At 36.8% G+C, this 16,028-nt stretch overlaps 1 protein-coding gene across 3 annotated transcripts in view; it reads right to left on the bottom strand.

The window, feature by feature from the left end:
- The window catches only part of RASA2 (RAS p21 protein activator 2), a 47,256-nt gene that overhangs the window by 18,460 nt on the left and 12,768 nt on the right, over nucleotides 1-16,028 (bottom strand). For all 3 annotated transcript variants that reach the window (XR_013922531.1, XM_080350055.1, XM_080350056.1), the window contains exons 4-7: nucleotides 15,402-15,496; nucleotides 11,464-11,540; nucleotides 2,731-2,814; nucleotides 766-838 (exon numbers count right to left, since the gene is read on the bottom strand). Coding sequence is in view for 2 of the 3 variants with exons in the window: in XM_080350055.1 (XP_080206181.1) it covers nucleotides 766-838; nucleotides 2,731-2,814; nucleotides 11,464-11,540; nucleotides 15,402-15,496 (329 nt within the window). In the remaining variant the exon portion in view is untranslated. The remainder of the gene's footprint in view (nucleotides 1-765; nucleotides 839-2,730; nucleotides 2,815-11,463; nucleotides 11,541-15,401; nucleotides 15,497-16,028) is intronic.

Genomic DNA, 16,028 nt, shown 5'->3' with positions numbered 1-16,028 from the left:
ATACTTCCTAAGAAACTACACTCAGGATCTTGAGCAAGTCAACTGAAACACGCTTCAAGCTGATACTCTATACATCAGAATGGAACAACTTTTCTCGTAAGTCCCACAGCAGGACCAGGAACTATATAAACACATTAAATTATAATCCATTTGAGGCACATGTAATAGTTGTACTAAGTCCAACCCTCAGCTGAACAGTATAGTATGCTTACGTGCAAACATGGTTTTTCTTATGGAGACAAATCGGATGAAAATTGAAACTCATAATTTGGTTACTGTAGGGTAACTCATGTAGAACTGAAATAAAGTCCTAAATAATGAAAAAGTTTTTTAAACATAAAATAATAAAATTAGGCTTTATTGGGTATAATTGCTACTTCGTTTTATTAAAGAAATAAATTGGGATTTTTTTAGCTCATTGTTCTTGAAAATATTTAAATTGAATTCCACGGGATACATTAATTTTCTCTCAGAACTCCTGATGGCAACAGATGCACTATAAAGTGATTCAAGATAACAAATTACCTTCACATACATGCTTGTGAGGAAGTTCTTTTTCACATAGCAATTGAAGGTGAATGCTATTGTCTGGCAGTCCTCATAAAATTAAGTATGTGATTCTCTTCCATTTGAGAGACTAGTAAAAGCTCTTCAATTTGCTTGAAGAGACCTTCCTGTGTTAGGTACTGCTATGCAGCTTGCTTAAAAATACTTGAAGGGTTGCATAAAACAGATAAACAGGCAGAATACCACACAAAAAGTTACCTCAAAATAAAATGTTTCGTTAAACTGCGGATTGCTTGTTTTCTTCTTTACTTTGGTCTTCTTTTGGTCATTCCTGTTCCAATGTGGTAAAATTTTTACCATAGACAACTTAAACACACAATTATAAAGACATTCTATTGTCAAGAAGGACCCATGCATTTAAGTTAAAACATTTTTCGTCATTTTAGAAATCACTTTGATCAATGAAGAAAATATCAAATGAGTTCATCTTCACAATATAGTTTGAAAAGTTAAAATTTCAAGTGCTGTACCTACTAACTGTACATCTGTCCAGCTCAAAGTTTCTATTTAATTTCACAAACAGGTATAAATTACATATATCAAGTAAAAGATATTACTGACTTCAAAGCACTTCAAACTGAAGTCTGCAGGCAGTCTCCTTCCCACTGCTTGCAGGTTACAAGCACAGTTTTCCTCATCTTGTTCAACCACCGATTTCCTTTTTCCCACCCTCCTTGATCAGGGAAATACCCACGACTTCTCTACAGACAGAGGGTTACACCAAGTAACTGAACCTTTTCTTTGGAAGGAACTGCTGCTAATGCTAGATACGAAGCAGCATACGGTCAAACAAAACAGTTACTCCTCAGTCCCTTGTGTTTTGTTTTTAGTTTTACACATTTTATAAAAGAATACAGTCTTATACAGTTAGTAAAGAGCAGATAGTATAAAGATTCTTTCTGAAAGAAACAAATAACAAAATGAGGGGGAAAAACAGATGACAGAGAAGAAAAACTGTCCTAAACATCAACTAACTGTTTTCATGCATTGGCCATATAAATATTTCAGTCACGGTACACAAGTCACACACACATGGGATTGGAAAATCTTAACGAGGAACATCCGTCAGATTTGCACACATATATTCCTATACCAAGGGGTAAATATTTTGTGGGACCACCATTCACCTGGTTCCATCTGTATCACAGGACTAAAAAGGGAAATACATGTCAATTTACCTTCTTTGGCTATCAAAGCCATGCTTCCTAGGTATAATGCTTAAATCTCTCTATTCCTCCTAAAAACCCCCAACTAATCAAGCCCCTCCCAAAAAAAAAACCCAAAAAAAACCAACCACCAAACACACAAAACAAAACAAACAAACACCCTACCAGCTCAAACCTTAAAAAATGTGATCATGTATTACCAAGGAGAAAAAAAAAGCCCCATTCACTCAGCGCTTACTCATGGACAATCCTTCCAAAGTCTTTAAAAAAACACAAGTTTACTACAAGCCGTTCTGCCTCTTTGCTCACAGCAGCAATTCTTCAGTACTGGAGAAAGTAGACTGACTAAGGTTTAATGTTGCAAAAAAATTAAAACCTGAAACCTAGCTTACTTTAGATGTTACTGGTGCAGGACTTGCAGATAGTGAATGCATGTGATATGGGATTTTTCTTCAATGGAAAACCCCAACAGTTATTCAGGATTACTGATCCAAAAACCAGGAGACATTTAAACCATGGGGACTTTGAACGTAGCATTCTGAAGGTGCTGGCATCAGAAAGGTCTCACCAGAGCCTCTACTCTTGCCTCCTCCCAATTGCTAGATATTTGCCACAAAGAAACTCTCACACTAAGAAAAACAGGAAACAGAGGAAGGCAAGTGAGCAATTGACTGTATCATCCCATACAGGAGTTTGAGAAGAACCCATAGCAAGTACAGTGCAGATAAGAGTTTGGTACAAAACCTGAGAAGAAAAAAAGAACTGAGTGACAAGTGGTTACTGACCAGTGCAGGCAATTCAGACAGACCAACCACTTTCACCATCTTCAGAGTACAGTAGGGAAGATGACAGTACAGCAACAACGGGAGATGCGATGTATGCAGAAAATATTTTAAGATTTTTCTATATTTTAAAGATTTTGCTCAAACCGTGACCTTCTTTTCCATGTCTAAGATCACAGCACTTTAGATTAAATAATTTTAAACCAAAATGTTACCTGGAAGGGCCCACAAGAGAGACTGTTGCGTAAGGGTCACAATTCTGTCCATTTATAAGAGGCAACCCATGGCACTCCTTTATGCTACAAGGAAAAGGCAATCAATAGATCAGTGAAGCAATGTCTAACACTTAAAAAAAATAAACCCAAGCAATCCTTTCTTTTTAAAAATATTTTATTAAGTTCTGCTGTATTACACATTGATATATATCTCAACCCAATGTAATGTATGTACATGAAGTAGAAGGTAACTACAGATCTCTGAACTGTAATACAAGGTCATACTCAAATGTACAGTCACACTTAGGGGGCTCTGTGAGAACAAAATTATTCGAATTGCTTCAATAAAAGCATTCCAGTATCACACATGCATGGAAAAATCCTAAGCAAAATGAACTATGTTAGGGAAAACTGAAGACTTCATTAACTTTAAAATTTGATTTCTCAAGGCCCACAAAAAGCTATTTGATCTCATCTAAATAGCAGCAACTACATTTGGAAGGCATTAAAATGGACTCAAATATTTTATTTCAGCTGAACTACAATCTAAGTAAGGTAAGAAATGCGAAGTCATATCCTGAAAAGTTATTTAAAATTAATAATTCAAAACTACTGGTATATAGTCCTAGTATTTCTAAGCTCTATCCATACTATTCAGCCACAAAGAGAAAAATCACTTTTTCTTTGAAATAGTGTTTTATTTTCAAACTCTTTTGACAATAGTGCATGATCAGGGCTAAACAGACCTTTTAAAAATACTGTTTTCTTCCATAATTCATACAGTATTTTTAAGGTTGTGTTTAACAGGTACATAGGCACACTGTGCACCACTCCCAATGCAAAAAGGACGAGCTGGTTAGCAAGTAATGCTCCTGGGGACAGAGACGCATTTGCTGGACCTTTTCTGAAGGCTTGCAATATTTTCAAACCACCACAGCAGCAACACTACTAAAGCAGAACTGGGTCAGCAAGCTGACTAACCTTCAGATGCTGCCCACATACGGGGCAGCTGGAATAACAAAAGTAAAGCAAAACAGTTTGTAAATTTACAGCAGAAACCAGGCTTTCTAGCAAAATGATGCTCTAATGTAGCCATGCAAAGTGTAGTACATATTAAGTCCGGAAATATTCAGCAGATTATAGTTTTATAAACAAGACCCAAGTGATATCTGAATGATACATTCCTGTTCTCACTTTTTAAATAATGTACTTCAGGAATTTAACTGAGTTAATACAAGCAAGTTTTGGTTGCTGTAATTTAGCCAGTTCGAATGAAATCCAAAACCTATTATATGCAACTTAAGAAGAAAAAAATACTTTTCTGCTCTACATTCATATTAATAATCGAGTAAACATTCTAATACTTCAACGTGGAATATTAAGTTGTGCAGATCAAGTTAAAGTTACATAGCAGCAACAGTAGTTGCATGCTGTTAAGTGAACGTGTTCTTGTACTGTAGAAAAAACACTGTTAAAAGGATAATAAGATTTGCCAACTCAAACATTGACAAGTGGGTAAACAGCAGACACTAACACTCCCGTGCTGCCTCACAACCCCACCCTCTCTGGAGTATGCACAATTATAAACCAGATGGTATTTTCCCCCTCCAGAAGTCCCTTTGTCTTAGTCAGTTCAGGGAACACTGAGTGCTGAACCACTGCACAATCATTTGTTATTCTTCTTCCAGCTTTCAAGCATGTGGCCTTCAGCGTTTCAATAATTTTTGAATCACAATGTACCCTACAGTGATTTCAAACCCACTATTTTAAATGGGTTCTTGAAACATCCAGTTGTTTCATAAGCATTAATAGATTCCTCCTCCAACACACACGTGACACAGAAGAGTGGCAACAAAATTAAATTGTCTAGACTTCTCAGTCATTTGGGGTATCTGATTTGGGGCACCTAGAACTTGATCCTTTCGGACTATCAGGCACTGTGTAGCACTTAACATCCTGTCTCTGTAGCTCCCAGAGATTTTTGGTTGCAGGTGTGAGTGCTGAGTGTACCTGTAAGTTAGTCTCAACTTGAATCTCACAGAAAATTCATAGCAGATGGATCAAGTCCAACTTATCTGGATAGAATTCAACTATTTTTACAAGAACATCACAAGTTCTCTTCCTACAGCCTTTGTCTTGTTCAGCAAGCTCCAGGGTTTCTCCAGCAAACAGACATGCCCTGCAGTTTCTTTCCCTGTGTATGAAGTTTCTCACTCCTTCCCTGATCCCTGTATGAATGACCAGCATACTTGACACAATGATCTCATGGGAAAACATGTATTAACATATCAACAAAAACCATCACCATGCCCTACTTTTGATTACAGAAACGGCTTGTTCTAGCCTCCCTGTCTTCTCAGAGCTTGACCACAACATGCACAAACTAAAGGACAGCTTGTTCACAATTTCCTGTAAGTTGAAAACATTTTGTTGACAACTACACAGCCTCGCTGCAGAACTAGAATCTCCAGATTCATCATACAGAACTGTCACTTCAGGCTGATTTCACGCTCCAGTCAGTCTCCCTGCGTAGGCAGTTCTACCATTTCCTTTTCATCTCCTGCCCAAGCCTCAGTTTCACTGCCCGCAAGCAAGGTCCTACCTAGGTTAGACAGCCTACGCTGTTCCAACACCTCACAAAACAAACAACACCTCAGTGCCCCCGATCATCAGCTCCTAATATTTCCAAATCTTTCATTTTCAGACCAATCAGGCTCAAGATTTTGTTCCAAATTTATCTCACCCTTCCATCCCTCACTCTAAGCTGGCCTGTCATGACCACCCCTGAACTCTCCAGTTACTGCCTGGAGTCTGCTTTAGACATTATCTGACAGTACCGCTAAGCCAACAGAACCGCGCTGAAACACACTCCTGCCTTGCATCTATCACCTATGGTGGTTCTGTTTATTAATCTTGCAGAAGGTTATTTAGGTTTCGAGCCCGTTTTCAGTCAGTTTGGCAACCTGAATTAACCTGTTCACACAGAAGATGTCACAAGCTCCAAAGGCAGCGCAAGGCAAGCAGCCATTCCAGGCGGGAAGCCATGAAAATCAGCTCAGCACTATCAAACTGGATTGTTACTTCCTAGGGACTGAATTACTGCAGATTGTTTTAAGCAAGTAAACAAACAGCCTCCAGTAAACACGTTTAAATTTTTTTTGAGATGTTTGAAGTTGTTCAATTAGAGTAGACTTAACAGAAATGGAAAAGTGCACTGAAAAGTGCAGCCTCAAGGATTTCACCAGCTAGCAAACCTCACAGAATGCTGCCCTTCCCCAAAGAATCATGTAAGTGCTACAACTGCAACCTTCTATAACACGAAAAAAACCCAAACGCAACACCAAAAAACCCAACGACAAACACACATTTTGACCAATCAAAAATGAAAATAACACTAAATATACACTCCTATCCTGACAACCACAATAAATATATTTCTACCATATGGTAAATATCTCAGCTTCGATAAATGATTTCATCTATCTAGGCTGGCACAAGCAATTTTCATTGAAAAGGTATAAATATGCATAGAGTTTAAAGAAGCAGACAGGAATTTAAAAGTCTTTCATATTTTTAATTACTACATCTTTACGTAAAGCCTAAGCAATAGCTAACAGAAGGACTTTTGTTCTTTTCTCAAACTACTGATCAGTTATGGTACAGTATAAGAGATCTTTCAGTTCACATTAATTCTTGCTTCACATCTCAGTAGTTTGTTCTGCAAGAGGAGTTTCATACAGGAAATACGAGCCTTTCAGATACAACTGGCATGTATTCAGCTCATCAGATGGAAATAAGTCCTTAAAAAGACACAGCCCGCAATAAACCTCTTCACTGATGGAGGGACTACCTCCACCATTCAAACTAACTGAAGTCCTCCAACTGCAGAAACTAAATAACTCCAGCCATAAGGATTTGTGAACTTCATAAAAACTGTTACATTCCTTAGAGTGACTTCATGGGAGCAGATGAAGTATAAACAGGACAGTAACCAACTACACAGGTCAATGTTAGTATAGTGTATGATTTGTTAAGTAAAGTGCCAAAAAGGACAAAACCTAGCTGTAATAAGCTGCTTCTGGGCTTTTGAGTATTTGCATGGTAAATACATAAAACTGCTTCTTTCAGAGTTGAAGTCATGCTAAACACAGAGAAGGCAAGTCCTACCATCCAATGACCTACTTTGGCAAGAAACCGTTCAAGTATCATCCGTTTCAGCAACAGCAAATAGGCAAACAATGGTCACACAAACTTGTTTTTACAGACTCTCCGAAAGGAACACTGCAAACGTGTATTTTTAAAATGTGATACTATACATGCCATAGCGGTTTTAGACAAAAACACAAGAGCCAGCACTGCGCCAGCAGTTAACCTACTGCATTATCTTTTTCACCTCCTCATTCACACATTAGAAAAGGAAATAACTGGAATTGGAGACAAAAAAAAAAATTAGTTCAAAAATGGTTTCCGGGTGTATCTACATGAAATTTAACAGCAAGTTTCCAATTAATACAAAAATTACGTATAAAATCAGGGCCTAGCCCACTGTAAGTGGTCTCTAAGAGAGTCATTCAAAGAAAAATTAACTGTATGCTTGTATTTAAAAAGAAATAAAGTATAAGAGCTTCATTGATATAAGACAAGCAATTACAAACCTTAATTTTACTTCCTCCAGGGAAATATGTATTTCAATATAATGTCTTTAGAATGCTTATACAACCTGAAAGACTCAGCTGGCTTTGGAAAATCCCACCTTAAGAAAACTCACCATTATTTTTTCTTCCCTCCTCTCCCAGCCCTGCACCTCCACACCAAGTGAGACCAGATCAGTCAGTTGTGGTGTATCTTGTACCACTTTTTGTCAACTTGAGCAAAAGAAGGAGACTTCCAGTTTTTAAGAAGGATTTTTTGCCCGTTATCCACATTTTCACTGATACACATGTAGTTTGTGATAAATGAATATTTAATCTTCCACAAGCTTACATCCCTTATAGAAAGTTGGAGAATAGAACCCTAATAAGGAACTAAATTAAAAACAAAAACCAGAAGGAGTTGGGTGGGGGATAGAGTACAAAAATAAACAAACATGAGGAATCGCATTCCTAGTTTCATTACATGACAACTGACCAATCCTTCAGTATATGGAGCAACACTTATCTTTCTAAAAATCACATGTTTGTTTCCCAGCAACTTCTTGCTTGGAAAAGTTGGGTTTACTATACATACTAGCATGAGAAACAAAGCCTTTGTCCCTCCCACACGAGCTGTCAGAGGCTGACATCATCGGCAGCTCTCTCTTGTCCAGATCTTTAACTGCTTCCTACTGGAATGATCTTCAGTTTTTAAATCAAATCACATCATAAAACCCATCTAGCAGAACAGCAAAAAATGTTTCTATAACTATGTCTACAGAATCAAAATACTTAGAATCTGTATCCTAGTCAGGTCTACTCCTATCACTTCGGTTCAGCCACATAAAAAGCAAGGGGGGACTCCAGATAATGCTTAGAATCACAGCCCTTTAATCACTGGCATTTAACACGATCTTTCCTCTTGTGTTGTGGCAGTTACAGCTACTACTTTACATCTTTGCAGAACTTCTAGGTTCTCAGGGAATACATGGTGGAAATCCATCAGAAACTTATCAATGCACAAAAGCCAGCCCAAGTGTCTAGAATTCTCTTATCCTACACAAAAATGTAACAGGTGAAGGTTTAAAAGCTTCCCTATCTCATTATGCTGAGAGATTGTTAATTTGGACATGAAGTAAAACATGGCTCTGAAAGGGAAGTAGTATCGTCTGTATTTCAAGAAATTTTTTTTCCACTTTTTTTTCTGTGGCCAATACTTTTTCAGTTTTTGGACAGGTCAAGAAGAGGCAGAGACAGAAATATACATATACACCCACTCTTTGCCTTCTTTTACTCAATCACAGCTCTGCTGCTCCCTATCTTTCAGCTTTGTTAAAGGAGTTACTAATACAACGACTTCTCAGCACCTGGTGACTAACAAAACAGCAGTAAGTGCATCACTGACTGATTATCCTCAGAAATTTACAAAATAAGCAGACTTTTAAAGAGTTGAAATTTTCCATTAAAGATTCTAACATATCTTCTGTAAATTCTTCATGCTTTATGATCAAATGGGTCCCAAAAATTCCCTCACATCCATTTCTATACTGCTATATCCAGTGAGAGATTTCTTATTTCTCATGCTCTCATGTGTACATCCAAAAATACATTTATGTACAATATACTACTTATACAGCCATTTTTTCAAGGCTATCAGCATGTGTGGTAAAATACTACTAAATATTTTTAGTTTAAGGAACTCTAGTGCATTTCATAATCTCAGACGAAGACAAAAGTACTGATGTAATACTGCAGTGTTTAACGCACAATCCTCTCCCACATGCCAGTGAGTGGGTGAATGCAGCAACCACTAAAGAACCCTGACTTCCTTTTGATCGTTTTTCTCCATCATAAAGAGATCCTAAGAGAGTGCTCAGTGAGTAACCCACTTCCGACTCAAAACTGCAATCTGCAACAGGAACTTTCTAAATTAACTTTTCTTCATCATCAAAAAAACAAAAATATTTTAAAAATCGTAATAAAAAGATTAACTTAGACTGAAATCCATGGATATATATAAAAAAATAAATTTAAAAACCCCAACATATATCAGAAAGTTAAGTTGGGAATAAAAATATAAAGTCAGAAAGCTCCAGACAGCTTTTGGTGGTGAACTGTCCACGGTGGAAAAGCCATTTTAATTCTGCCTTGTGCTACAAGTGGAATACATAAGTAAGAGCAGCAGGACTCCCAACCAACCAAGCTGCCACCCACTGTACAAAGAGAAACACATTCTAAATTCTCTTGAAGTTACAAATATACATTAATGTACTGCAAGTTTCCATATCTTATCTGAACTATCAGCCTACAAGAGCCATGGAAGCACCACTAGTTTCACTGGTTCAGTTCTTTCACAGAACTACCTTCCCTTTCCATACCAAGCAACAGAAAAGCAAAGAGATTATTTTGCTACGTCTTGCTACAACTAAACTACTAGTCTTGGTTTAGATAGTTGATTAAGACAAAAAGAATGTAATTTAAACTTCATAATGAAAATTACATTAGCAAAATCGATATACTGTAATGGTCCCCCGTGCTCCCTGGAGCTGATGAGAACATGAAGTCAGTGAGCCAAATGGAAAACCACACACCATTTCCTCCCCTCACGGTTTTGCAATACAACCCATTCTTTCTCGCTAAATTCTCAGAGAAGATTAAAAAAAATTTAAAAAGCCAAAAACCATCGCCTCACTCTCTGAATAAATATATAAGTTAATGAACAATACTGGAAAGCAAAATTAAAGAATCTTACTATGTTTTGAGTTTTTAATTCTTAATCTTCCTTTAGTCTTTATAATCCCCTAGTTTGTACACTTTTCTTCACCTGGCCTATCCCACAATCTGTCAGAAGACAAGTGCAGAGGAGCCTTTATTTCTTTCTGAATCACTAAAAATAAAAAACTGAGGTAAGACTGGCTTGTCCTCCTGAACCTTACTCATACTGCGAACATAAGGAAGAGTCACAAGAGAACGCTGCCAATCACTAAGCCTCTGCAGGTCATTGGTTTCCACTGGTCTGTTTAATGAGGGGAAACAGTCTCCCAGGAGCAAATAACATGGAAGGCTGACAGATTTCTTCCAAAATATAGGACAGGATTAGTTAGTTTCTAGAAAGACTGGTTTCTTCCAGTATGCCATTATCAAACTTTTTATGAGTGTCAAAACATTTCTGTACAGTTGTATTTGCATTAGCTGCTTATCAATTTCAAGCCTTGAATGTATTGCTTAATAATGAATAAAAAGCAGCAGAAATGACCAGTACATGTGGAATTTTAGTCTGCTGTGACTACCATCTGTAAGCTGTACATTCAGAGTCCCAAAGCCAGCACACTGGATCATTATCAAATACAGCTCTAAGAGAAAGATTGCAAGAATATACACTGGTTAGTATCTTCCAATGTCTCATTCTGTGCTTTTTCTTTAATACTGCTGACATTTGTCTTTATGAAATAACATATACCAAAATCTTACTGTTTCTATGAAGCTCTTTGACATGCTGTAATGTCTTTACACTTCAGAGTCAAAATTAAGTTTCACAGTGAAAACTCCCAAAGTTGTCGCTAAGAAATTTTACTGAAATATGGCAGTTATGCTGCTCCACAATGGCAATTCCTGTACTTTGTTTTCTAGAAAAACTCCTTATCATGGCTAACCATGAGACAGTAATTCTGAAGCAAAACTAAAAGTGGATTTTCACAAACCAAAATATTGCTGCTGAAGAAGTTTCACACTGTTCCCAACAACTGCCAGCTGCTCAATTCTGTCAGTAACAGCAGTTTCAGGTATTCCTGGCTTTCTCACCAGGCCCAAGTCAATTGGAATTACAAGACACTGAACTAATGATACCAGACAGCCATGCTGAGTCCTAAAAAAAAGTGAGTGCTTTGGGAGCAACAGAGATGAGCAGTTGTGAAAAACTTGTGCAGGAGCTTCCTAAGCATACACCTATTCCCTCAGCAAGGTAGGCTCCAAGTCATACAAGTCATACAAACAGTAAAATGTTGTTGGTACCAGCATGTGCAGACATTCAGTATTAAGAGAGACAAATTCTATTGTGATCTAAGAAACAACTAAATATTCAAGGATTAATGTATCTTCTTACTGTACTACTAGTTGCTGGCACACAGATCCATTATCTGTTATCAGTTCATTCAGTTTTAATTCAAGGTGAACTTTTCCCTGAAAAAAAAACAAGAGAGAAACATAAATAGTATTAAAAGCCTTTATTTTAAAAGTAGTAATTAGAACAATAATATAGTTTACAGTTAGAAGCTATTTAAGGTAATTCCAATATATCCACTTTAAGCAAATATGTATTCTAAAGCACATATCCTGCAAGTGGAATGTAATGAATGCATTCGAACTTGGAGAGACAATGATAAAGAGAAGCATTATCCCCAACTGTAGACACCACATGAATTGGTGAAGTCTCCACAGATCTAACACATGCAAAAAATATTTCTTCCAGCTTGAGGAAGTACCAAGGACAAGAGTCCCTCTCAGCCTTTTTTGTCCTAAGCACAGGATGAAGCCTTGAACAAACAAACAGTGAGCTTGTCAGCATTTCAGGAAAAAGTTCTAAAATGACCTTGGACTCTGAGGGCAGTCAGACATATTTAGAAAATTAGAATAGTGTGCAGTAGCTATAACCAGTAACACTGAACATCCTGCTGTGAAATAGTGTCCATCCCGGCAGACTCAAGATCATTTAGAAATTTATTATGCATCCCAGTGCAGCTTCCAACTGTCTCATGAAGTCTGCTGGTGCACTCATGGAATAGCAAACACAACCAAAGGAGAGGAAAAGTTGGCATTAATTGCTAAACCTGGCTTCCTCTTTTTCTGTTTCTGAGACTGTAGGATGTATTAAGAAAAAGAATCCATAAATGACGGCACAGCATCAATCAACTTCAGAACTCGGCAACGGCAAGACCACTCCACCCTTTCAATAAAAAGGCTCCAAAAACTCCAATATGCAACTTTCATGGCATGATCAAACTTTGGTACTACAACCTTGCTCCAAGCATCTACTGCCTGAACAATACTGCTACTCCCTTCAGTGCCTGGCTATTCGCCATGGCTTTCACATCTAAGATAATCACACAGTAACACAGTCTTTCCTCTCAACCATACTCTCCTTAGTATTCTTGCAATTTGTCTATTTGCTAAATGGATCATCAGATGACAATGGTCTGTCCACAATTATGATTCTTAGGGTTGTGACCTGGAAGGTAACTTAAAAGTACAGCAAACAAAGCAAGATATAATATAAGTATAGTTCTGCTGTACAATACTAACATGGAAGTAAAACCCCTAGCTGACCTTGCACATGTTTTCTAAAGTACTTATGTTTTCACATAAAACTGAAATGTTTTTATTGTAAATCCCCTGGGGCAAGGGCTGTGTTTCTCTGTGTCACATGGGAAAAGAAGTGAAGTTTCTTTTATAGTGAAGTTTTAAATGTAACTCTTTTGGGATGCTTGCCAAGTGTTTTGCAAGCTGTTACTACATGCATTGAAACACGGGTACATTAAGAAAATATTTGTCAAGCAGAGAAACTCAATTACAAAAATAGATTCACAGGATAAAAACAGGATAGCAAGAAGCATGCCAACAGCCTTACAAGGCAAAGGGCAAAGTTTTTGAATGACAAAGAAAAAGACAGCATTAGTAGTACTTACTGTAATAGCTGCCTTAACTAGTTTTAGTACGCAGATCTTGTGAATGCCCTGAACATCTTCCTTTTGCTTTAAAAAAAAATTAAACAAAAATCATCTGTTCTACACTGACCACCAGGAGTAAAATAGAAACTTTACTGTTCTTGAGGACCATCTATAGATGTAGTTTATCCAAAACTCAGCACCATGATGGCTACAGTAACATGGTTCAAAGTAAATATTTCCCTTACATGTATGGAGAGTTTTGAGTATGTTTTCATTGTTTTGTTTGTTGAGAGCAGCATGATGACTTCCTGAAGTGGCTGGTCTGCAGATCTAGATCAGAACTTCCAACATAATATGCAACCAGGTTTTAAATGTGTTGGTTTTAGATCAAAAAACAAAGAGAAATCAGGCATTCTTATACAATAAATAAGCAGCACACATACTCTTAATCTGTAGATCTCAGAGTTGTTCAAAGACAGGTAGGTACCATTTACACTTCACAATCAGTTTTCAGATAGTGACTAGAGAAAGATGGAGCTGTTGATTATGTGGCCAACATTCACATAATAAAGGAGTCGAAACCAGAGTGTCCAAATCACCAACTTAAACTTCATAACTACAAAAGGAATTTAATTCAACACTTTTGTTTTTACTATTACTACTGCATTTTAACTCTGTATTTTAAGAGGTTTTTTATCCCTGTTTATATATTTTTTTCTCACTGTTTATATATTTTGATCTTTTCTACATTATAAGATAGTACAAGTATCTATAATAAATACAAGTTTTCTACAGCTCTTAAGTGGAACCTGGGCTAGGAGCTGTATTTAAAATTTTTATGCCTACAGGTGCTCATATACTGTGCCCACATTCCATAGACTGCTCTTACAAATTTCTTGGAAAAAGGAAGCAGGACAGAGGAGAAACCTACCCAAATGCCCTAACTCAAGGAAAGACTATCGCAAAGAACGCACACCTTAGTAGAAAAGGTCATCCTTTACTAGAAGTGTGAGGCAGGATAGGGCTCTACACATCCCAGCCACAGAAAAGTATCAAATAGAGCTTACATCCCACTGTGAGCTAGAAAGCGATGGAAAATTATTTATTTTTATTTCAAATACATAATAAATTACTAAATTTTATTAATGGAATATTATAATTGAATTTTCATACTTACTCATAGTATTATGACAAAAATATTTAATTCAACACATTATGACTGAGAAAAAATTATAGCAAGCATAACAATATTTAAGTCAAAGCAGAAACTGCATTTCATTTTATATTCGAAAAAGACTTTCTAGAACAGTCAGACTGATTAGATGGAAGAATTGGAAGAACAGTGAGACAACTTGCAGTTGGACCAGCTGATCTGTAGGTCATTTCCAGCTGACTATTCTATTATAGTCCATTCTAAGTGAACCAGGACCAATTTCCAAGATAAGAGAAAGTGGTGTTTGGATGTTTCAAAAATGGGTTTTCATGTAAAGCAATCACATGCCCTCCTAGATACCTAACAGCTGCATGCTAAGCTTACCGCTCAGATACGATTAATCCTGGAAAATAACATGTTTGGGGTTCTTTTGAGAATTCTGTGCACATTCACCTCTTGTAAAAGTACACAAGATTCTCCCTAACCAGAAGGGCTTCCGAGTTACTAGAAAAATACAAACACTCCCAAGTCCAAGACTTCTGCCCTTAGCCAAGTTATTAGATTTTAATATTTTTTTCAAATTTGCCTGTCACAGCAACAAGGCTAAAAGATACTCAAGAATACTCTTCTGTTTTCTTCTTCAAACCAAAAAGAGAACAGCTAAAACTTCTAGAGCCATCTCATTTTTACGTATTACTAGGACAATCCTGTCAGAAGAACCTGAACCACAGACCAAAATACAACTCTGAAGTGCAAGTTATTTGATACTGAATGCAGAAAGGATTTCAAAATACAATAAATGGGCACAGAACAAGTACCTCCAGTTTTGGAGACTTTAACCATTTCATGCAACATAATCAGTCATAATTTCACCAAAACTGACTAAAAACCACAATATTATCTAGTAGTTTCCTAAATTATTCACCTGTCTCAAGTACATAGCTCTTTTGCACCAAATATTTTCGGTATCAAAATACTGTTAAGTCATTTCCCAAACTGTTGCTTCAAGTCTTCTGCCAGTTTTAAGAATAATGGGGAACAATACAGCCAGCTTAGAAATGCCGAATATGCATTATTCTCTAATCAAGCTGAAAGACACAACTGTCTCACAAGAATTAGAGAGATGCTAACTTCTACCTGCCACAGCTCAATATAAACTTCTATCAGTATACACACTCATCTATATTTAATTTTTTAAATGTAAATGTGTAATTTAATAGTTACCTGAACCTCTGAATTAGAATCAACAGGTTGAAGCATAAACCAGTTCTCTTTTCCTGTGTAGTTGCATAGATCTTCTTTTTTGATGGACACCTTTCCTGGGGGAAAAGAGGGGAGAGAGAGAGAGAAGAATAAATACCACTTTCATCTGAATAAGACAAATATTTAAACAGATTTTAAGTTTGACTTTTGTTTAAACTCTCTTTTACATTTTTTTTTTTCAAGCTCATGATACTATATGAAAAGCTTATGGAAACAAGGAACATGATGCATAAGTGAAGCAGAAAAACAGCTTATATAAAGCCCAATTAACTTAATTAAGATGTGTTATCTTGGATATCACTAAAACTAAGATCAGGCAAAAAGAACAGACTTGTGGCTGGAAATAATACAATAAAGATATGAGAGAACAGTAATGGTGTTGAAGAATGTTTAAATAGGAAACGGAAGGTAGATGCCTTTTACTCTTCTGATTGCTATTTGGAAAGCTGTTATTATACCAAATTATCTGGCATCCTGGTGCAAATTATTTCCTTCCTCAGTTCAAGTAATGTGAAGCCTCCTTCCACAGCAGACTGTTAGAAGTCTATAGCAACTATATCCAAACAGCAGCTGCAACAGAGCCATTAT

Source organism: Nesoenas mayeri (assembly GCF_963082525.1).
Source record: "Nesoenas mayeri genome assembly, chromosome: 9".
In the NCBI taxonomy this organism is placed as follows: Eukaryota; Metazoa; Chordata; class Aves; order Columbiformes; family Columbidae; genus Nesoenas; species Nesoenas mayeri.
This window is presented reverse-complemented; position numbering and strand designations above follow the sequence as displayed.